Source organism: Podarcis vaucheri (genome assembly GCF_965113315.1).
Source record: "Podarcis vaucheri genome assembly, chromosome: 6".
Taxonomy (NCBI): Eukaryota; Metazoa; Chordata; class Lepidosauria; order Squamata; family Lacertidae; genus Podarcis; species Podarcis vaucheri.
This window is the reverse complement of record NC_138764.1, coordinates 35,732,637-35,757,103: the sequence shown is the minus strand read 5'-3', so window position 1 is coordinate 35,757,103 and position 24,467 is coordinate 35,732,637. Positions and strand designations below refer to the sequence as shown.

The window sequence follows — 24,467 nt, the reverse complement described above, 5'->3', positions numbered from 1 at the left end:
AGTGGCTGGGGAAACCCAGCCAGATGGGTGGGGTATAAATAAATTATTATTATTATTATTATTATTATTATTATTATTATGCAGGGTTGGCTAACCTGTTGTTAGACTTCTGTTTCAGTGTATCTGAAGAATTGTACATGCACACAAAAGCTCATACAAATAACAAACTTAGTTGGTCTCTAAGGTGCTATTGGAAGGAATTTTATTTTGTTTAGACTACTGCAGACCAACACAGCTATCTACCTGTAACTAGAACTGTTGTTGGACTTCAACTCCCATCAGGCCTAGATAGCAGTGTCAATGGGAGTTGGAGTCCAATGGCATCTGGAGGGCCACAGGTTAGCAACTCCTGCCATAAACCCTTTATAATTATAAAGTATCAAAAGGGGGGTTGTTTTTTGTGTGTGTGTGCTTATGGCCACACTTATGGCTCTTACGGCTCTACATACCACAACCGCCATGTTTCCATTCACATATTGCTAAACTGGATTGCTATACAGTGGCAGACATGCTTTAACCCTTGGTGTGTTCCAAGGGAGGCCCTCATTTCCAGAGCAAAGTAAGTGTGCAGATGGTAGGTGTTCTATATCTCTTGCCCAACTTTTATTTGTTCAACTTTCCTCATCTAGGTGAGTGCAGTGCCTTTCATTCCATCGGAGACAGATTTTTGCAATGGAACTCGTTTCGCTACACTGGGTGCCAACACAAGGGGGCACTGCAGGACTTTCCAAGTATAACTCCTCTCCCTTCTCCTTGGGAATCCTCTGGGCAGCCACTGGTGTCTGAGCTGCCCCCTTGCTCCAAAGAGAGGTACCTCCTCACACTGCCCCAAAGGGGCCTGGGAAGCACACCCTGGCCAGCCCCAGAGGCACCATTCGCCTGGGGAACTTGTAGCCAGGGCTGCTGCAACAAACAGCTGTGCAAGTCTTTGGTACGCAGAGACACAAGAGGGCATCAGAGGAGGGAGGGAAGGAAAGAGGGACAGAGGCCAGAGTTGCCCGCAGCACCCCTGACTATCATTCAAGGCACCCCAGGGTGCCATGGCACACTGGTTGAAAACCACAGACATAGTAAATTGAGCAGAAGGCAAGGTGGGGGGCACCAAATTTACTTAATGGATCTGTTGACATCATGTCTCATACTTAGATCACCAAACTAGAAAACCTGGATGTTCACTACTATCTTTGGGGGGAAGTTTTGACCACTGTGATACTGCAATCCAGATAATCTCTTTATTTCAGGTGAAACTGACACATAGTGCTGGAACATTGTGTAAATGCAACTTGCCCCACCCCAACAAAAGTGTTAAGTAAATAGGTTTTATTATACTGACATCTAGTGGACTCACAAAGCACACAGAAATACTGGGTAGTGTGATCCTATGTATGCTTTATCAGAAGTCCCTCTGTGTTGAGTAAGGCTTACGGTACTTCTTTGTAAATTCATTTAGAAATGCAGCCTAAGATCAGCTTCTAAAGCCATGCTTTATTTAATGGACCAAGATGGGTAAATGGCTGAATAATGTGCAGCGAAATCTTCCAGCAATTATCCATCTATTTTATTGCATTTATATACTGTATTTCAGGGGTGCCATCTCACCCTCAGGATTGTGGGTGGGTGCCCGCTGCTGCCACGCAGATGTGTGATGTTACACACACATACCTGCACATAGTGTGTGTGATGTCACATGCACTATGTGCAGGCATTGAAAAGAACTAAAGAAAACTGTCAAACATTTAAACCACCAAGCGTCGCAGCCTGAAAGGACAAAAAAGGGATAATTAAATATTAACTAATACCTTCTCAAAGCACACACCTTAATGTGCCTCTAATTCAACTCAATCACACACAGAGTTCGAAACTCCAATTGTTCTGGTCGCGTTTCATGAGCCGTTTCTGAGCTCTGGGCCCCGTACTGCACCTAAGATTTCAGATTAAAATGGCCACTGTTACTCAGAAATAAATTCCATCCAAGTTCAATGGGGCTTTCTCCCAAGTAAAATATGCATGGATTGGGGACCTGAAAAACTTTCTTTTTGCTTTTCAACCCAAAATGTTTTGTTTAGGTTTTAGTTGCCTTGTTTGATGTACTTTTAATGTATAGTGTGCTTTTAATCTGAAATATACTAGTCAGTGAGTTATGATGGTTTAAGTAGTGCATGTTAAAGTGTTCTCTACCTCAGACTCTCACAGGGATGCTTAAAATCTAAATAAATTGGGATCACTGAAGGACCCTTAAGTCTTAGGTTTGCGAACTGGACACTGCCACCAGCTGTATAGGTCTTTAATATGTGTTAACTGTGGTGCCAAAAATGGTATTTTTTATGAGGGAAAGGCAGTGTAGGGATAATCCAGGGCTTGTCTGCAGAGTGGAATGAAAGGGGTACCTTTTCTGTCTCCCTACTTCCAGCTACTCTGTGAGTAGCGGGGTGGGCAGGGGAAGGACTAGACACTGTGGAAAATGAACATAATATTTTAGCTGCAGTTCGTTCATTTTCAGCTTTGTAGTCTTTTTTTAATGCTTTTTATTAAGTTTTCATTTCAAATACAGCAACACCAACAAAATACACAAATATTTCAAATCTTATTCAGCTTTGTATTCTTGCTATTAAAAAAGCGCGCCTAGACATTCCGTTCTGGCGCCTGTTTTAAGGTGCCATTTCATTTTTCAGTTTCTAACACTGAGAGGAAAATAAGTTCCTTGTCGTTTCCCCTTCAAACTCAACTCACCCGAAACGTAGAAAGAGAGAAATGAAAGCTCCCGTGCCAGCGACGAAAAAAGCCGCTGCCTCCCTTAGGGAGCAACAACCGCTCCTTTGACTTCTCCTCGCGAAGCCTCCCTTTTAAGGGGCGGACTTGGGGGCGGCGCTTAACCCCCGTCTCGCGCCTCCTTTCCCCTCGATCCCGCCCACCCCGCGCTCCTCCCGCCCAATCAGATGCCGGATCCGCAGCAGTGCCCGGCCGGGCCCGGCAGCGCCCTTACGCCGCCGCCGCCTTGGCCGGCAGCTTCTGAGGCGGGCGCGCCGTGACAGACGGACGGGAGGGACCGTCGCCGGGGGCACCGTCACCCCCCCCCCACGAAGATGAACATAATGGACTTCAATGTAAAGAAGCTGGCGGCCGACGCCGGCACGTTCCTCAGCCGCGCCGTGCAGGTAACGGAGAGGCGAAGGGCGACTGGAGCTGGCCTGGCTTCGCCTCAGCGGGGAGGAGGGCGGCGGCTCCTCCGACCTGGCCCCCCTCCTCCTCCCCCCCGGGAGCCGTTGAAACCGTTGGTTGCGCGCGCCGCCCTTATTTGTTTATTCAAAGGCAGAGCTGGAGGGGGGGGGCCACACACACACACCCCTCCGCTAAGTGGGGCCTGGCCGGGCCTTGTCACGGCTTGGCAGCCTGGTGGCGCCTCGTCCTCTCTCTCTATCTCTCCACACCCCCGCGCACGTCTAAACCGCCGCCCATCCGCTGTCGCCTTTCTGCGGGGCTGGAAGCCGAAAGCCGCCCTCCCTCCCACCCTCCTTGGCCGGCCTTTGAGAGGCCTCAGGCCGGCTGTCTTCTCGGCGCCCGCGGCGGTGGGTGGGACGGGCCTGACCGCCTGTTACCGGCCTCAGGGGCTTGCGCAAGACCTCCCCCTCTCCTGGGTGTGGGTCTCTCTCTCTCTCCCCCACCGCCGCCGCCCACTCCCTTCCCCTGGCCGGCTGTGCTAAGCCAACGGGGAAACGGGGCCTGCTCGAAATTTTGGGCATGGCCAGTGTTGCCTGTAGGAGAAGACTCGCAGCGGCCTAGTTTTTAGTGTTTGGCGTTTTCTTACGTTTCTATATGTGTTGGAAGCCGCCGAGAGTGGCTGGGGAAACCCAGACAGATAGATGGGCGGGGGTATTATTATTAGTTGATGGGTGGCGTGCTATTAATATTATTTTTATTTATTAGGGAGGGGTGTTATAATAATAATATAATGCTATAATATAACTAAACATAATAATGTTTTTTGTACACAACTCCCATCCTCCCTAGCTAGCAGGAACAGTGGTCAGGGATGATGGGAATTGTAGTGCAAAAGACCCAGGTGGAGACCCAAGTTTGGGGAAACCCTGCTCTAGGCCCTCTCATGTGCTATCCATGGAAGCAGACATATGGGGAGCGGAGGAGGATTGTGTCTTGTGGCCTTAATCTCCACACCTTTACCCACATTTCTGAATGGTGTGGCGGGGAATTGGGGCTTTTAAAATGGGGTGTTGCTTCCAGCTTAGCCTTGAATCAGGCTTCCTGTCTTACGCAATCATTTCTACAGAACATCAGTGTTCTGTACATACATACAGACCTCCCGCTACGTATTAAGAATTCACAACTTAATTCCAGGGTAGTGTTTCATATCTGACAGGATTTAATTAGAAATTACACAGTAACTACTTCCAGAAAGTGGAAATACATTAATCTCCCCCTCTCTCTGTGCTGCAAAGAGTGCCATTTCATTGATCTGTTAAGTTCATTGAGCTAGTCTTGCCAAAACCTTTCCACACCTCCTGTCTTCTCTTGCCCTTGGAAGCTCCTATCAAACATGCAAGCTGACTGGAAGTGCCATGTTCTAAGGAAGCATATAGTTACCGGTACCCGATGCTGAGGACAAACTGTGCATGTGGAAGTGGTGCTGTTGTCCTTGTGAGCTTCAGAGGCACATTTCAGTTGGGCTAGATGAAGACAGGTGTTTGCTCAAGACCAACCACAGATTGATCGGAAGACAAAGTGCTGGGTGTGTGTTGCAAACAATAAAACTCTGCAAATGAATCTTCCCTTTGCTTACCCACTAAACATTAATTTCCTTTGCATCAAAGATGTATCAGTTTTTCATTTGCCTCTTTCCAGCTCTCTTCACTCCTATTTTTTCCAAATTAAAGGGTGAATAAAGGTATGAAGGACAGCTACTGTTCACCAGTACCTGGCAACAAGCTATCCTGTGCCTACCACCTTTTCTCTACAAGGCTGGAGTGTAGGCAGGAGTGAACCTTGTAGACCTCCTTTGCATCCTTGTGCCAGCTCTGTTGTAGAGTCTCTTAAGCTAGAAAGGCCCCATGCTGAATGGCCACCTACTTTTGAACCTTCAAAAGCATGTTGTGATATGGCGGAAGATCTTGGGACTAAAAAAGTGGGGCTGAGGTATAGAACGTGCAAATACTATTTTTCAAATCTTTGCTTTCTAGGGTTCTTCTAAAAAGTTAACACTTTAATTAGGAATTACTATTTAAGCAGCGACCGTTTCATAGATTAGTGATTTTGTGCTGTTCCTCTTTTCCATGTGAAGTTTCTGCATCTGTAGCCTTCACAAGTACTGAATAGATGACAAGACAAACTATCTTCTTATTTAGAGATCTTATGATGCCTGTCTTGTGATGTTTAATGTGATTAACGTTTCTGTGAAAAGGTTGTTTTTAAAGTTTTTTCTCAGATTGGCTTGATTTCAAATAAATATATTGGTCTGAGTTAATCTGTTTCACTGGGTTTTTAACAACTCAGACCCATAAGTGGGTTAGGGAAATGGGTTGTCATAGTAATATTTTTAACCACAGTTATCCACTTTCCTGTTAGCTTCCTGTCTCTTGTACATTACTCCATAATTTTTGGGAGGAGTCAGTTGCATAATAGCTCATAAGAACATTGGTCATGCATTTTTGACAGTGGCTACACATGCTCAGTTTCTTTTGTCAGTTCTATTTATAAGATAATCTTCCATCTTTCTTCAAGGAGCTCAAGCTTTCTCTCAAGACAAAACCACCTTAGGGCTATTGGGATGATAAATGGGAGAAAGTAGCCCTAAGTTAATTTTGTCTTGAGAGAAAGTGAGTGACCCAAACTCACCTAGAGAACTAAATGACTGAGTGGTGATTTGAACCTAGGTTTCCCAAATCCTAGCTCAACGCTCCTGCTACAATTGCACCATAATGTCATGAAAGTTCATCTGCCACTAGATAAAAGCAAATCAGGGTAGTTAACATCATCAATAACAAACAATATAACTGTTGTTGAAGACAGCATTAAATAGTCAACAGCTCTGTGAATTGTGCTGAGAATCGTGGAATCCTATGGAGTTCATATATTTGTGGTTCCAGTAACCCAAGTTAATGCCTAGTGTCTGTTGAGTTCCTGAAGTTTAAGAGCAAACTTCACATACAACACACTGCATAGTATATTCTTGGAGTAACCAGAACATGGATAACTATGACTAAGCTCCTTCTATGCAAGAGGGGTCTCTGTGCAGGTGTCTCAGCTGGTGGAAGATGTTCTATGCTGTTCTGATTCAGCTTTGTTTCCAAAGGTCTATGAGCAATCCGAAACTGTAAAACTTGTTCTTTAGGGGAGAGCAATCCGATTCACAGCCACTTGAATGCTACCTCTCTGGAGAGATGAGCTACCTTACATCTGTCTTGTCAGGATCGAGTTTCTCTGTGACCCTCATCCAGTCCATTACTGATGCTAAGTAATAATTCAATATTTCCACTGAAGCTGGGACCAATGCCGTATGCAGCACAGCTAACCAGCAGCTCTTCTAGTATTAGCTAGTCAATAATAGATTTAGAAGAAAGTTGGAAGGTTTTTGTGTGGCCCTTCATCAATATACTCCTTTTAAAATAAAAACAGATGAAGTTATTTAATATGGTATCAAATATGCCATATGGTAGATGATACAATGCAGCCTTGTAGATAAAAGCAGGCATCATAGCACTATTCCAGGTTTCCTCTGCCTGGGATATGGAAGTGCAGAAATCTGGAGGAAGTTTTAACATGGAAGGGGTGTGGCCTGGGACAGTTGCTGCTTGCCCCAGTAAGTGACCAAAGTGTAAATTCTATTGACACTTCTGCATTTGTATTTGGAACCCTTTTAATTCTGTATTCTTTTAATAAGACCACATTTATGCACTTGACCTCTATGTAAAGTTTTGTGTTTAAGATTTGACTGAAAATATTATTCTTTGTCTTATTTCAAGTGTTGCATTCCTCCTTTTTGAAGTACTAGATAGACATCAAGCCAGTTGTTAGCTTCATTTTCATAGCAGTTTGAAGGAATAAAATAGGGAAATTTCTCTTTCTTGGATTATATTTCTGTTATGACTTTTTTTTGTATTGATACTAACAAAAGTTGTATTTCTGGACTGTAACATGTAAGGTGATTTATCTGTTTGTTTAACCAATGTAGTTTACAGAAGAAAAACTTGGGCAAGCAGAGAAGACTGAATTGGATGCTCACTTAGAAAATCTTCTGTGCAAAGCAGAATGTACTAAGCAATGGACAGAAAAGGTTATGAAGCAGACAGAAGTGTTATTACAACCCAATCCAAGTAAGAAAAGCATGTTTTTATTTTGCTCTTGATGTTTGCCAGGTAACACTTTGTGCATGCTACATAGGACAGCCTTGTATTTAGCCAACTCATTTGGTTTCTGTGCTAGCTGTGGAAGAAGACAAGACCCTTCTACTGTAGGTAGCAAAAACATGCAGTGGGCTGAAGTAATGTCTCTTAGCCAGTTTGCTTGGCAGAAAACATCTTTTTCAACTTGCTAAGGTGTTGCTGCAAGCCTTTTTAATAGACGTGTGTGTGTGTGTGTGTGTGTGTGTGTGTGTGTGTATATAGTAAGTTGGTTACTTTTGGGGCCTATTTACAAGACTGACAGCACAATCTGCTGAGTGGAGCACAGGTAGACCTTTTCTGTTGTTGACTATGAAGAGGCTTGTATTTGTAAACCTTATCTTTTGTGCTGAGCTATGAAGCCTGGCTTCATGGAAAGCCTATTGGTTCAGAGTCTTGCTGCTGCTTCAGTAACTGCAAAATGGTCGGTAGCTTTATGACTTAAGAAAGTAAGTGTTTTGTTCTGAAAGACAGCTCTGTAGGATGATCTAGGTCAGAACAAGTGGCTCTGTTCAGCTCTGACTTCCCATTTCAGTCTGAAAACAAAATACAATTTATTGCAAACTGAAAAGTAAAATAATGATGATGATGGGGTACCTATTTGAACATCACTCCAGCTTTTACTTCACCCTAGCTAGTGTTGGGACATATATGTGTGCAGAGGGAGAAATTTGAACCTTGATAAAGCGGTAACTAGTTTAGTGCAATAAAACCAGTTTCCAGTCTGGAGCTAATTCTCCACATATTCTTTACAAAGATTTAAACAGTATATTGAATGAATGTTGCTGGTTATACTTTAAATATAAATCCCTAGCTTTTTAAGAAAAAATGGGTATAAAGTTGAATATTAATTATTTTTTAAAAATAGAAACAATATTCCATTAAGATACAATAACATCTGAAAGGAAAATATCCTAGAATCAAATACCATCAATTGTTGTTGGCATCCATCTGTTTCAAAAGACAATGGAGTGTGCCTCTGGGGTGAAGTCAAACCACTGGAGTATCACAGCACCCACTGTGGCTGCAAAGACCGATAACTTGTCATACTATCTTATCCTGACTTCAATATTCTCATTGGCATTTGTTTTGTTTTCAAGCTTTGCTTTTGAACTTTGGTCTTTTGAGGCTCATCCTAATATGCTCAGTAAATGATTACATGCTGGAAACTGTGTGGAATGCTTAATAAACAACAACCCAGCATCTGGTATCTTTTTTCCAGCCTTAATAACAAAAAATGCCTACTACCTTCTCTGTAGTTCATGTTTAAGGTTGAGAAATTACTTTCTAGGCCTACAGCTTTGAAAGAATGGGTTAGAAACTTAATTATATAAGGTTGATATGCAGTCATAGGCTAGGTGACCTTATTGTACAGTGGTGCCCCGCAAGACGAACGCCTCGCAAGACGGAAAACCCGCTAGACGAAAGGGTTTTCCGTTTTGGAGGCGCTTCGCAAAACAAATTTCCCTATGGGGTTGCTTCGCAAGACGAAAAAATCTTGCGCGCCCCCGCGGGTTTTTCTCGCTCCCCTCCTTTTCCTAAGCCGCCTATCAGCTGTTCCGCTGAAAAACCCGCTTAACAGCTGATCACGGAAAGCCGCTAGACCGCTGTAGCGCTAATCAATGGGCTTGCTTCGCAAGACGAAAAAACCGCTAGACGACAAGAATCGCGGAACGGATTCTTTTCGTCTTGCGAGGCACCACTGTATATTGAATTTTTTCCTTGAGTCTGTGTGTGCGTTGAAGTTTCAGTCTTCTAATACTAGAAGATGGTTCATGGAAGAGGGGTGAGAGGGTGTTCACTTGTTGCTCACTAAATTTTTTGTTTGTATTATTATTTATTAAATTTATAGTCTGACTATTGAGGGCATGTGTTTGTTAGTGGAGTAGATCCACATTAGGAAAATTCAGCAATCTTACAGTTTATTACTGCTGGTCTATGTTTTGTATTCCCTCAGGCTGTTGGGGAATATCTTTTCAGGAAATGTATAGGGGTGAGGGATTTTTTTTTAAGCAGCTACTTTGTTAATTAACATAATTCTGAAATGCTGATTGAACAGAAATTGATATTTGGTCTTCAGTGTATTTGGCTATCTCTCAGAACTATATAAAGCTGCTGATTTTCTTAAAAAGGAGCTTCACACTTCAGACAGCCCATCTGTTTGGAAATGTGAGGCTGTAATATGTCTCTTGAGTATTTGTATACTTAAATAGATTTTAACATTTGCAAGTCATAAAAAGGATGTTGGGTATTTTTTCTTCTTCAAAAAAGCTGTCATCAAGCATCAGCACTTAACAGCATTATGAGAGATTTCAAATAAATGCTTTTTACATTGGCCAGTAACTTACAATTGGTTGTGTTATCTTTTGCTAGATGCTAGAATGGAAGAGTTTGTCTATGAAAAACTAGACCGCAAAGCTCCAAGTCGTATGAATAACCCAGAAATACTGGGCCAGCACATGATTGATGCTGGGAATGAGTTTGGTCCTGGAACAGCATATGGTAAGTAACAACTATTTCATATCAGTTGAGCATCCTGGACTAAGAATTGTTGGTGTGGTAGCAACTTGTGCTGATTGCACTGAGGAGTATACAGGATTGCAGTGGCATTTAATTGGGAATATGTACAAGATGGCAGTCTTGTATTAGAAACTAGGGGTGAGTGGTGCTTCTGTAAGGATGGTTTGTAAGCTTATTCTGAAGCTGTATGTGGACCAGGTTTGAGAACTTGAAACTGACTTGAAAAGCAAAATGCAATATCAAAAGTAAAACTTTGAGCATGCTATAAAACAATGCAAATATAAAACACCCTTAGTGACATCGTGAAAAGTCACTATGTCAACATTTCGTGCTTTACGTTTCTGTAATTGTAGGTGGGAGGCTATGTTAACTCATACTGGAACGACTTTTCTGTTGCAGGAAATGCTCTCATTAAATGTGGAGAAACACAAAGACGAATTGGAGCAGCAGACAGAGAACTAATTCAGACATCTGCAATAAACTTCCTCACACCTCTGCGAAATTTTATAGAAGGCGATTATAAAACAATTACTGTAAGTTGTGAATACGGTTCCTTAACTTTAAAGAAGTAGTTCCAAATACATAAAGAAGTATCAATTTGATTTTGTGTCATTAAGCATTATTCTTGAGGGATTCCTACTACAAAAAAGTGACCTAGAGGACTTTAACCATTATATAACAGAGAGAGATCAGGAAGGGCCAAGTGGCTTATGTTCTCTATTTTCTCTAAAGTGAATGTTTTCCATGTACTCTCATGCAATTTTCTTCAACTTTTGCAGAGGGAACGCAAATTATTACAAAATAAAAGACTAGACTTGGATGCTGCCAAAACAAGACTGAAAAAGGCTAAATTAGCAGAAGCTCGAGCTGCAGTAAGTAAAATTTATCTCCAAAAAGGTTTAGAATATTGTTGACTTGTTACATGGTGTTCATGGTTCAACATGTGTCCCTTAAATCTTGTATTAACCAAGTGTCAATAAATATAGATATATAAACAGGGTTAACCAGAAGTTCTTTCTGTCTCTCTTTCTCTGGCTGTGAACAGACTAGGAGCAGATCTCTGTTTGGTCTGCAGTGAGATTTTGTAGAGGGAAGCCTTGCCACTCTGTGTCCCCAATCTTTCCCACTCCATACACCATTCAACATTGGGTTGAAATCTAAATGGTTTCACAAAAGGTATTTCGATACCTAGGAACTTGGATTGCTTTAGGAAAGATCTCATAAATTACAGTTCCCCGGCACATCTTCAATTAAGATTAGGGAAGGATACTAACTCTCTATTGACTGCAACTCCAAGGTGCTTATCAGTGGGGAAGACACCTGACTACAACAATGGTATACCAAACTTACATTTCAACTGATCACGGATACTACAGCTATGCTACATATAATATACTTAAATAGATATGTATACATTAGCTTTGGAAAGGAAGTCTCAAAGTTGTGTGCCTGTGTTCATAATTTGTAGCTCGTTGGCCACCTGAATGAAGAAAAATCCTGAGTTTGTAAAAGTATCTACCTGGTCACCTTGAAGCTCATTTTATTGACATAGGAAGCCAGATAAGGGACAATAGGAAAGCAGCGATAGATATTGAACCCAGAAAGTAGGACTAGTATTCTACAAGTTTCCATTGACTACTTTAGAAGGCTATTCTCCAGGTATTTAATATAGTATGTTAGGTTAGACCTCGTGTTTTCAATTTTTTTCAGACATTAATGTGATTAGTAATATAATGGAGGCCACATCTTTTATTCTCGTTCTCTGGCCTAATTGATTTGGTGAGCAATAGTGAGTATATGAAGCATCTTAAGGCTTTTAAACCTATTTCAAATAGTACTTGCTTCCACATATGGAAATGATACTGGAAAAGAATACATGAAGCATAATGGTTTTGCTGTTTATTGTTTGCTTTTTTGTGTCTTACGTCTCTGACATTGCAGTAGCACTTAATGATCAACAATTTACCTTCTTTCATAAAATAACATAATTTTGTTTTTATGCACTTTAAGCAACTAAACCTGTCTCCACCTGAAGAAAATAACATTATGGTAAATGTTTCATACATGCTCAACTTGGTGCATGTAAAATGGCTACAGGTTTGTTGGCCTCTTGTCTTCATAACATTTCTTCAAGTGTTTTCTCTTGCTTTCTGTTGATATGTACTGCCCATCCAGATTCCTTGAATGAGAGATTACAGCAGATTAACATATTTACAGCAAGTTAACAGGTTTATATAATACCTTATTGACTTCAACACTTCTTCTGTGTACAGTCTTTGGGAAATAAAATAATATGTCAAACTAAACGTTGACTAAAACAGCAGACTAAATTATTTTATTACTTGGGTATGCTCTTCTTTCAATGATATATGAGGCTTTAGCAAATTTTCCAGTTACGTGGTGCTTATTTCTAAACATAAGATCCAAAAGAGATCTTATTCCCATCTCCAACTTAGCTTTTTATGTGGGTTATCTAGTACATTTCTTTCTGCAGAGTATGCTTTTTGTCATAATATGTCTGAAGCATGTCACTCTTAAAATCAGAGGGATATTTGCCTAGATATATATATTTCTAAGCCTAATGAAAAGGTTAAGTAAAATACTTTTGTATGGGCTCAAGTTGTACTTGACTCTATTATTGCCTTAAATGATTCACAAGGAAATATGTTCCTTGTTTACTATTTGAATGCCAACTTCCTTCCTCAGAATCCCCCTCTTCATTAACTGCAACTTTTCCTGTAATATCTGAAAAAAGAGAAGTTGCTCATTGTACTGAAATTTCATCAACGAACAGATAATCCAGCGTAAATGAAATATGGAGTAAGAACTTCTGAGTTGTATTTGGAACTTTCCTCTAATTCAGCTTCAAGAAACACTGGGAACTGTAATTTAAGGATGTTGGAAATTGCAGCTCTGTGAGCGGTAAGCTACAGTTCCCAGGATTCTTTGGGGTTAGCAGTGTTTTAAATGTATCATGAGTGCTCAGCCAAAGGCTGTCTACAGTGAAGACTATATTAGTGAGAAAATGGGATAGAAGTGTTCTATAACCATTCAAATGACCTAAAGGTCTAAATTATAGATTTGATCTGATAAAGACAGGCTTGGATGGCAAGAGAAATCACTGGTGTTTCCTCTATCATTGTATTAGCTTGTTGTTGTGATAGACTTTGCTTGTGTAGGGCACCTTTTCATAAAGATCATCCATGCATTCGTTCATAATTCAGGCAAATTGTACCTTAGACTGTGGTCTTCGTTTGCTTTGGAAGTAATATGTTTTAGCTGGTTTCTTTTAAAACTATTCTACTTATTTCACACAATGGGTTGGATCTTGAGATCTTGTGGGCAGAGTTCTGCTCACAGAATGAGGTGGGGAGAGGTAGTGTTCTTAGCCTAGATCTACCCTACCCATGTGCTCTAGAGGAACAATAGGAGGAGGAGCTGCAGGGAAAAGGGAGGATCAGGGTTGGGTGAGTTCCTTTCCATGAACAGGAACCTCCTTTCTGCAGACAGAATTACCCATTCCATCCATAGAAGGGGTACTCTGCATCTTAGTACTTAAGGGTACTGTAGTAAGAAACCTTGTATCTAGCAGGCAGCTGCTTTCAGCTGAAGACGATGTGGAGGGTAGAATATGCTTCATACCCCATTCTGGTTATAGCTAGCTTCTTCTGAGAATAGCTAGGAATAAAGATGTTACAAAAAGTCTTCAGCTCACCAGCCAGTTTCTTCTCTAATGCACTATTCTTGTCGTTAAATATAATGGAATTAGATAATAAATTTGGAAAATAGGTATGCACGCCTAAAATACAGTACAGTGATGCCTCGCAAGACGAAATTAATCCGTTCCGCGAGTCTCTTCGTCTAGCGGTTTTTTCGTCTTGCGAATCAACCCTATTAGCGGATTAGTGCTATTAGCGGTTTAGCGGCTTAGCAGCTATTAAAGGCTTAGCGGCTAAAAGGCTATTAGCAGCTTAGCGGCTTAGAAAGGGGGGGAGCAAAAAAAATCGCAACACTCACAAGACGTTTTTGTCTTGCGAAGTAAGCCCATAGGGAAATTCGTCTTGTGAAGCAGCTCAAAAACGGAAAACCCTTTCGTCTAGCGGGTTTTCCGTCTTGCGAGGCATTCGTCTTGCGGGGCACCACTGTATTACATTGGTAATACCTGTCTGAGCCATAATAAAATTCACTAGTTAGAACCTTAACTAGTATACAAGCAAAGATGCAGCTCTGTTTGTTATCAAGCACATTACAAACACTGTAGGTAAATTGAATAAGGAAATCAATACAGGAAAGATGTGAAAGAACACTGAGTGCAAGTTCACCAGACAAATTCTTCATACTGCTGTTTCTCCACTTCTTTATGCATACAAGGTTTGGGCAGAGGAAGTAACAAAAGTAAGTAATCTAACTGAAGCTGTTGGTTATGAAATACCATAATGTTGAGATCTGATTCAGCATGGATCTTGTCCCTGATATCAAAGGGTTAGTATTGATTATATGCAATTTGAAGTGGCAATGGCAAAATGATCCACATAATATGTGGGAAATAAATCTACCAGAAAAGAGGGGTGAGTGTTTATGAAGATGTTAAAACATGTTTTCCCCCCCTTCTGAATATGATAAGAACTTTAATAACACATGGTAATTCTCTGATCCTCAGTCCAGGCTACTACCCATCTGACATGCCTGAAACTAGTAGCTCAACACAATTTCTCATCAGAGCAATCAATGTTCCCATTCTGTTTATAGAAACATATGAAACTGTAAAATATTAAACATCCCACCATGTTTGCAACCAAATCCTATGAATCTTCTTCATAACTTGTTTTCTTACTTAACTTGCATTGCGCTATTTTTTGTTGTTGTTTAGAAAGGTGCATTTTAGGGCGAAGTCTCAAATGTCGCTGCTTAAGACTACTTAATGTTCACATGAATACTTATTATTTAACTCAATAGCTGCATTACTACTCAGTATTTACTATTTACCTTATGTTTTCCCATTCTCTAAAGAGCTTTGAAACTATAATTACTCAGAATATTGCCTAGTTTTTTATTCTGCAGTCAGAATAAACAACATACATGGAAGAAACAAGTAGCCTTCATTTCAGCTATTAACATACAATTAAAATTATGTACAGGCCTTTTCTTATCATGCATTGCTGTATTTCCCTGTATAATGAAATGAAAATGCAACTATTACAGTCAAGTTAAAAGTAGGCTTAGTAAAAAGTACTCTCTACAAAAATGGAAAACCAACACAAATAATGCAAGGAAATCTAGACGTCTGGCAGAATATGCCATAGGATCATGAACAATGGATGTTAGATGTTGTGGGTTTATTCCATACAAATACAGTGGTACCTCAGGTTAAGTACTTAATTCGTTCCGCAGGTCCGTACTTAACCTGAAACTGTTCTTAACCTGAAGCACCACTTTAGCTAATGGGGACGTGCCACCGGAGCACAATTTCTGTTCTCATCCTGAAGCAAAGTTCTTAACCTGAAGCACTATTTCTGGGTTAGCGGAGTCTGTAACCTGAAGCATATGTAACCTGAAGCGTATGTAATCCGAGGTACCACTGTACTGCAGGACAAGACGGATTGAACAATATTTCTCCTGCTTAAAGGAGGCTCTCCAGGATAATCTTTGAAGCTGGAACAGTTGGCTAGCCCTTCATGTTAGTAAGCAGTGTTTTGCCTTGAGCAGAGATGGCGAGCTCTGGCAGATACATTGTGCTAATTCTTTTCAGCATGATAAGTGGCTTGCTTGAGGGTTTTTAAAACCACTTTCTCAGTGTCAGTTTACAAGCTTCCTAACAGGTTTTGACATCAAGTGAGAAATGCAATGCTGTAGGTGTTTTGGAACGGCTGTTCAATACCGTGAAATAGTAGAATATACTGACTATCCCCACCACTTACTGAAATATAAATTGAATGATGGGACTAGGTGTGACAATGGATTACTTGTAGGCAAAGCACTGTGGTGCAATCCACATTAATTTCAAGCAAATCTAAGTGCACAGTTAAAGCTCTTACATTGATTTTTAGTGGCATTTGCTCTTATTTTCTCCACCTTAGCAGCATAATTAATTTTATGTATCAAATTCTAAGTGAAATATATCTTACAGTCTGAACAGGAAGTCAGAATAGCCCAGAGTGAGTTTGACCGTCAAGCAGAAATTACTAGACTTCTGTTGGAAGGCATCAGCAGTACACATGTAAGTACTAAGTAGAAGAAAATACGCATCTCATAATAGTTTGTAGAAGACTACGTAATCTTATACAACTAGAAATAATTTCTAAAAGTTGGTGTGATACATGTATAAGAACTATTGAGGATGAGAAAATCAAGTGATTGTACAAGCACTATGACAATATTTCAATTACCTCTATCCAAAGAGCACTGGAGACTCATAGAGTTATTTTAGTTATGGAGGTTGAGGTAAAAGCTTCTCTCTCCTGACTAAAGGCATCTGGCAAAATAAACAATAACCAATGAAAAATCATGCCCTGAAGTTAGAATCATAGGGTTGGAACTCCCCATGTCCAATCTCAGTGCAGGGTCTGCTATGCAGGTTGCATCTATGACAAACGCCTATCCAAGTTCTGTCTAAATATCACTGACAAAGGAGACACCACCATTTTCTGTTCTATCATTGAACACTACTACTAATGTTCAGCCAAAACCTGCTTCCCTGCTATTTTCACCATTGCTAATAGTTCTGCTGTCTAGAATAGCAGACAATAAGTTTGCAGGATGTCCCATCAGATATTTTGAAGAACACTATCCTATCAGTTTTTAAGGTCAGTCTCTCCCGTTTTTATATTTAAAAAGGTTCACAGATAGGATAGTTCAAGTCCAGTATGTCAGTCTTTGGCTATCTTCCTAAGCACTTTATTTGAGATAGTTACTGAAGTTGGACACTTTTGTTGGGGCATATTGGAAGCAACCTTTAATATAAACACAATTATCTGGAATCACCATGAATTCATGTCAAACTTGCAATCTGACTAGAACTCTCTAATTGTTGCAAGCTAGTTAATGCAACACAGTATACACAGTTCTGTACTGATATTTGAACTCCACTGCATTCCAGGCACATCACCTTCGCTGTTTGAATGATTTTGTAGAAGCTCAAATGACGTATTATGCACAGTGTTACCAGTATATGTTGGACCTTCAGAAACAGCTTGGAAGGTAAGGAAATTATAGTCTTCATAGCTACTTTCCTAAATTGCATGTGCAGCATTGCTAGAAGTACCTCTAATTGAAGGGTAGCTTGGAGGACAGCTAAGTTGATGCTGCTTCACTTCATTGTTCTGACAGGCCAATTTAACTCCAGAAGTTGCTACAGTGATCAGATAAGGAAGAGAAATCAGTAGAAGTAATAGTCTCTTTAATAACCCTCCTTCGGTGACTTTTTAGACATCTGAGGAAATGGTCTGACATATCACAGTAACAGGTCAGCAGGTATAACATATGGATGGCAGAAGAGAGAGCTATGAATAAGTGCTGTGGGCTTGAATTGTTCACAGGGTTGCACTGAAGTACAGCTAGGCTTGTCCTGGTGTTTTTGGATGTACGTCAAGGTATCTGCAGCAAGCCCAGCAAAAGAGGTAAAATGCTTTACAGCAAATAAAAAATGCTGCCTACTTTCTAGGCAGAGGGAGTTCAGAACATTTCTTGCAATTCACAACAACTGTCCTGCTGGATAATTGCTTCCATGTTAGCAAACAGTTGTCACATTCACTAAAAGCCGGTCGCTAATGGGCAGCTGCATCTTGGCCTACTAAAAGAAGGCCTTGACCTGGTTCGAAAATATTTCTGGGAGCTCGCCAGAGAAAACAGCAGCTTACAAAGTGCACAAAGCTACTATATAGATAGAGAGGGGTGTGTGTAAAAAAATAGAGAGAAAATATTACTGCAGAAAGTCATAGGTTTAAAGCAGCAGATGAATATGTAAACTGTAAACTTGTAGTCACTTTCATTTTCAGAATAACTGCATGAAGTCACTCAGTGTTTAGATATATCAGTTTGCCTGATCAAAGTATCTTAATCCTCTTTTCCCTTAGTAGCCTAAAGCTTGGTCTTCTTTTGGAATGTGTTTCTCTGTAGCTAATGATTTCTTTGCCAGAAAAGCCTTTTAGAATTAACTGTAGTTATTCCAGCAACAATTTCCTGTTCTTGAAAGTGGACAGTCTTCTGCAGTTTGAATGTGTTGTCTTAAGGAATATGGTAATTAAGAAAAGATTTTTAGTGCTTAGCAGTGTTGGATGTTCATGTGCTTGCGTATCGTGATAAGCCTTTATGGCTTATATGAGCCCTCTTTTGTTAAGACATAAACAGTTCCAATTTTTCAAAGCTAACTTTGTAGACTTTTTATAATTCAAAAGAATCAGTTGTGGGCATGTTGCATGCGTGCCTTCAAATCCTTACTGCCATTTAGAAAAATTGAGTTGAAGAAGGTTGGTGACAAGGCAAGATTCAGAGGGACTTCACTTTGTATCCAGTCATATCATTGTAAATAGAAAAGCTGTTCATTATTGATTCCTCTGGTTTGGTATAATTTCACATCATGGCTAGCCTGCTGAGGTACTTGATCTAACTGCTTGTGGTCCTGGGACTGTGAAAGCATTTCTGCATAGAAATTCCCTCCCTTGCACATGCCAATACTCTATAATCTCCCAGCTCCCTGTTGTCTGTTCCACTAGTGTGGAATATTTCTCTTCCACAACCTGTAAAAATTATTGTTTCAATACAATTTGTTTTACAGCTGGAATAAAATGGGTTCTTGTTGGTTTTTCCCTCTCTTGTTGGACATTACCTTTGCCCAACTTCTTGCTCTGCTGAGCTCTACAAAGCCCCTGTTGGTTTTGTGCCCCAGGACTTCTTAAAAGAACCTACACAGTATCTGTTTCTCTAAAGTGCAAATAGATCCAGGAATGCCCTTTGAATGCTCTTTCTTGTAACACAGTGGAGCCATATTAGGATTTTCCACCATGTATTCTTCATTGTTAAAGTTGATAGGGCAGGTTCTTGAGAATAGATTTCTGGAAAGATTCTGATCAGGTCCAGTAACTTGTAATAAAGGTAGGAATCCGGGTGCACCCTTTCTTTCTGAATCGAGAAACAAATTAGGGATGATTACATCTAAAGACCTATCCATTCTTAAAGAAATCAGCTCTGAGTGCTCACTGGAAGGACAGATCGTGAAGCTGAGGCTCCAGTACTTTGGCCACCTCATGAGAAGAGAATACCCCCTGGAAAAGACCCTGATGTTGGGAAATATGGAGGGCACAAGAAGAAGGGGACGACAGAGGACGAGATGGTTGAACAGTGTTCTCAAAGCTACCAGCATGAGTCTGACCAAACTGCGGGAGGCAGTGGAAGACAGGAGTGCCTGGTGTGCTCTGGTCCATGGGGTCACGAAGAGTCGGACACAACTAAACGACTAAACAACAACAACGTCTAAAGAAGCATATAAGTGTACATCTCTCTTGCAATGTCCTTCCCACCCCCGCCTCCAGGCATTATTTATAGGCTTCCTTTGTGAGTTGTGGATCATGTTTGCAACTGTGCTTTGCTCATAAGAGGTCATAAGAGGTTTCTGTTGGAAGATAAGGAGAAGCCAGAGGTGACATTTAACTAAAAGGAAAGTATATGAATTGCTAATAGTAAGTGATAGATCTGGGTCATGAAATGCTCATGGTAACATTAGTATGTACCTTTCAGTACTATATTAATTTTGTGTTTCACAGCTTTCCATCTACGTTCCTTGCCAACAATCACCAGTCTTCGTCAAGCTGTGCTCCAAGTAGTTCTGTTACTACTACAGCTGCCTCCTCTGCCTCTGTTACAGCCTCATTGTCCTCAATAAGCAATGCAGCAGCTACATCCAGCTTGGGTGACGTGAAGTCCGCAAGCGGCAACAGAAAAGCCAGAGTTCTTTATGATTATGATGCTGCGAATAGCAGTGAATTATCACTTCTTGCAGATGAGGTACACTTTTTCTATTCTTGCTTATAAATAGAAGTAAACAAATTTAATGTTTTGCTAACAAAATGCAAAAGCCAATTCTCTGGTGTTACATCATCCAAGGCAATAAACATTCATAAGTATCCATTTGACCATTGCAACGTACCAGGAATTAGTAATGAGGAAAGAGTAGCTTCTTAGGGAAGGTTTCTGATGTTACCAAGCAATAGACCAGGCATAGGCAAACTCGGCCCTCCAGCTGTTTTGGGACTACAACTCCCATCATCCCTAGCTAACAGGACCAGTGGTCAGGGATGATGGGAATTGTAGTCTCAAAACATCTGGAGGGCCGAGTTTGCCTATGCTTGCAATAGACTGTCTGTAATATCTATTGTATGACTATAGGATTACTTGGATGTTCCAGTCCCTGATTATCTTGCATGTAGCTATGCATCAGCAATAGATTAACATGTTAAATACTCATTTTTTGGGTAAAGCTATTTTACGTGCACACCTCTTTTAGAGATACTGCTGGGATTGAAAAATCTTTCAGCCTCCTGACCTGCCTCTACTATATATTTTGGAAAGTTGTTTCCCTATGCATTTGGACCCCTCTTAGGATATCATAACTAAGTTTTGCATGATGGTTCCTGAGATCAAGGAGCAGGTTTTCATCTATGTTTGGCTACAGATGGCAGACTGAAACTTCCAAAACTACACTGATTTTTTTTTTCTTGGGGGGGGGGGTTGCCTCTTAGCGTTCTTGAATATATTTTTGACATAAAGTGTTCTTTCTACTTGTCACTATACAATGCTCCAGGACACTGAGTACACACTACTTCACCCATTATTTTATTTTACTACTTAATATTTATATACAACCCAATAACAAAAGTTCTCCGGGAAATTCAGTAAACAAATAAAACCATGACGTGCAAAAATGCAACCTAAAACTAGCAGCAGCAGCAATAGCATTAGTACAACAGATCCATCCCATAATACTTGTGTTCCGCATTTGTAAGAAACAGTGTGGCAGCATCTAAACTTTGGAACTCGCTGCCTATGAACAGCAGGCAGGTGCCTTTACTGCATTCTCTTCAGTGCGTGGGTACGTCATTCATATACCCAGATATGTGAATGTTGATGTGTGTTTTAATTTGTTTCAATTTATTGCTGGGGTTTTTTCATGTTTAGATAATAGTTTTTAACTGTTTTTTTTTTTAATTCCCTTTGTGAACCTCTTGGAGGTTTTTAACAATCAAGCAATGTATCAATTTTATTAAATAAATAAAAGTACTAACACATATTTAGAGTGAACACTAGGCAGCAGCCCAGGTTTCTAGGCTAGTGCCTACTTGCAAAGTAGGAGAAGAAACAGATTGTCTAATTTCTTTATTCATGACACAAGCATAAGAAATAAACACTGCTTTTTGTTTTTGTTTTAGGTAATAACGGTGTACAGTATGCCTGGCATGGATTCAGACTGGTTGATGGGCGAGCGAGGAAATCAGAAGGGCAAAGTGCCTATTACTTACTTAGAACTGTTAAACTGAATAACTGGCTTGTATAAAGACTGCCAGTTATGGTGAGACCATATTTATATGCAATTAACTTTATATAAAACAGGTTTAAGTGTCTTCCATGTTAACATCTTAAAGGATGTGAACACCAGCCATTAGAAATGGGCTTTTATGCCAATATTCTTGCATGGTAGATACTCTTTTCAGATCTAAGTTGTTTAAAAGCTTTTACTTTATGTGCCAAGACTGTTTCTACAGAATTTTGTTTCTACTGGAATTTTCACTAATAACAAACTTCGGCTTTTGAGTAATCTGAACTGAAAATGGGAGGTATTGTTTTCTACAGAACTTTTCATAATGGCAAGCTTCTTCACCAACAATAAAATTGTTAAACAGTAACTTCTTTTGCTAAACAAATATTTGATGTTTAATGTCTTAAAGGGCTATGATTATAGTTATGCAGCTGAAGATGACACTTTTACTGAGAACATTAAATAGAATTCTGAAAGGAAATGCACAGCATAAAAAGAACCCTACTAAGCCTGTTAAGTTGAGTTTTCTGTACCCACTGTAGCCAACCAGATGTCTATGGGCAGCACAAAAGCTGTTTGTGATTAACCAGCAACTGGAATTCAGAGACAATTTGCCTCCCAATTTTGGAGGTAGCACAAAAATTTGCTCCATTTTAAAATATACTATAAAAACCGCTAACACCAAATTTGTCCAGGTGGCATTATTCCAAATAATAGCTAATAGAACTATGCTGATCCCCATCAGAACACAAATGGTGTAAATACCACAATTCCTATACAGGTTTTGTTGTTACCATCACAGATGAAAATATCTAGACCACAAATTGTGCATTCACCAATATAGCCTTTCATTATTTATTTATTTTGAAAAACTTTGATTTGGAAATAGTTCTTGATTTTATTTATTCACAAAATGTATTGTGTTCAGTCGTGTTAAAGAGCAACAGCATACAACTGTCAATGAGTGGTTTGGAGAGGATCAGTGAATATTAAGTTTTATTAAATACCATGATTTGGAAAAGAAGACTTCCAATATTTGAAGAACATTGGCTAATACAGTTGGTAATCAAAATATGTGATGCCATCAGCTGTATCCAGTGTTGGTCCTACTCAGAGTAGGCCCATGGAAATTGGTGAACATAACTGACTTAGGTGCATTAATTTCAATGGGTCTACTTTGAGAAGAGTTGAATGGAAACCTCATATGATTAGAGGTGAGAGTTCCGTGTTATCTGGGACTGCAAGATACATGCTTCTTAGCTAAGCCTTCTGAAAAGCAATCCACTGACTGATGAGTGTGAGAGATTGTCCTGAGCTTGGTATATAGCGAGGGTAACTAATTGCTTGGATTACTGATTGATGAATTACTTCCATGTATGAATTTGCCAGCGGTGATGGAAGGAACTAAATACTGATCCCAGAGTGGAGAGACCTGCCTGTATATTGCAGTAATTGGGGCAGAGGGAGAGGAGCAGCCGTTGCACATTTCAGCTGTAGTTCAAAGCGTAGAAGACTTTTCCTCAAAAAAGTAAGAACCCGAGAAAAGATTCGGAATATTCAAGTAAGTTCTGTACATTGAGGAAAGTCAGAAATTGAATTTGCACATGCCCACTGTACACTACTGGGCATTTTGACAGGAGGCATGCAGGAGTCAGAAAATGAAGAACAACAGAGGTCAGAAAGCTGGCTGAGTTATCCTTTCAGTTGTTCAAGGAGAGTATTCTGTAGCTGCGTTTCTCCATGACCAGCAGAAGCAGAATAAACTAAAACACGAAACTGTGCCTGACCTGCAACCTGTATAGATTATTCAGAATCCAGCTCTTCTTAATGCAGAATTTTGATAATATTTTTAATATCTAGTACAGCTCTGTACATAATCTGCCCTTGGAATACCATTTTTTCTGCCATTTTGGTAAAAACACACAAACTTTCCTATGTGAGGTGAAAAAACACAGCCTATGACTAGTGTGTTGGAAGAGAGTTTGGACAGCAAGAAGGGAATCGCAATTTGTAGCACCTGTACTGGGGCTGCACACACACTCCCTCACCCACTAGCTGTGGAGCGGCTAAAAAGGTTTTGAGTATATGCAATTTTTATGTGTACATGGAACCCTTAGAACCAAACCCCTATGTAAGGTGCAGGATTACTGTATACTGAAAGCTCAGCAGCTAATGACAGTGTTCTCGGCTGTTCTTTGTTTATATTTGCTTTTTGGAATAAATATGGCCAATTTATTAGGGACAATATAGGGTACAATTGCAAGTGCAGTGAAATCTTTTTCCAGGGTCTATGACATGACTGCATTTGCAGCTTTTGCTGTCAGTGAGAGAACACTGTTTGGAGCTGCGATGCCCTTGCTTTCCTCTAGCTATTTGTCAGATTGTTTGGCAACCTTCACAGCACACTTCAAGGCAGCAGAAAACGTTTAATGAATTCTCACCAGCTGCTTGTGGAAAAGTTAAAAATACTTTTCTTGATTGTCTACTTGTGAACCAGGTGTGCTGTACTGGGAAGGGCGAGCTGGTAAGCCCTGAATGATTACCTGCGTATATCAAACTGGATATTGGTGTTCTCTTTGGCTACTTAAAATAAATTGTCTGAATTGTGAACTGAGGCTCTCAATGACACGTGTATCTTGAATATGTGGTACCACACCCAGCTGAGCTATGAAACCAGTATTGGAGCTTTTGGAACAAGTATATAAAAGGAAGACTCTGTGTATGCCTCATCTGCAGGACATATTCTCCCTTGTATCTAACCAAGTGGCTGGACTACTGGGACCAAGATCACACACTTGTAGGCACTTAATATCTTTACACTTCATATGTTGAACAGATAGATGATTTTAGACATCATATATTAAATCATGGAAAGAGGTAAATGTTCCTATTTTGAAAAGTTGAATGTACTCTTCTGCATTCAGGAAGAGATACTAAAACAGCTTCATACATAATTTGCCTTTCAGAAGAATTCAAAATGAAGAAAGACTTATACTTACAAGAAATTGAAAAAGAGGAAGAATGGGGCA

The 24,467-nt window shown here is 40.2% G+C and overlaps 1 protein-coding gene and 1 long non-coding RNA gene across 7 annotated transcripts in view; one reads left to right on the top strand and one right to left on the bottom strand.

Moving 5' to 3' along the window:
* LOC309535188 overlaps positions 1 to 2,899 on the bottom strand; it is a 42,385-nt gene extending 39,486 nt beyond the window's left edge. Inside the window, exons 1-2 of one of the 3 annotated variants that reach the window (XR_014221086.1) lie at positions 2,731 to 2,899; positions 1,800 to 1,921 (exon numbers count right to left, since the gene is read on the bottom strand). This is a non-coding gene — a long non-coding RNA (uncharacterized lncRNA). The remainder of the gene's footprint in view (positions 1 to 1,799; positions 1,922 to 2,730) is intronic. The other 2 variants (XR_014221087.1, XR_014221088.1) reach the window with 2 other exon arrangements.
* A 47-nt stretch (positions 2,900 to 2,946) lies between these two features.
* SH3GLB1 (SH3 domain containing GRB2 like, endophilin B1) lies at positions 2,947 to 24,048 on the top strand. Of its 4 annotated transcripts, none has more exons than XM_082227959.1 (11): positions 2,947 to 3,155; positions 7,184 to 7,325; positions 9,765 to 9,893; positions 10,311 to 10,444; positions 10,691 to 10,783; positions 11,922 to 11,960; positions 14,283 to 14,306; positions 16,039 to 16,128; positions 17,008 to 17,108; positions 19,670 to 19,910; positions 21,332 to 24,048. In XM_082227959.1, exons 1-11 carry the CDS (start codon positions 3,084 to 3,086, stop codon positions 21,437 to 21,439), a joined length of 1,173 nt encoding a protein of 390 aa, XP_082084085.1. In that variant the 5' UTR covers positions 2,947 to 3,083; the 3' UTR covers positions 21,440 to 24,048. The 4 variants fall into 4 exon arrangements, with proteins under 4 accessions (XP_082084085.1, XP_082084084.1, XP_082084086.1 ...); XM_082227958.1 differs by having other exon boundaries at positions 11,922 to 12,008; XM_082227961.1 differs by lacking the exon at positions 2,947 to 3,155 and adding an exon at positions 3,548 to 3,566 and having other exon boundaries at positions 11,922 to 12,008.
* The last annotated feature ends 419 nt before the right edge of the window (positions 24,049 to 24,467 follow it).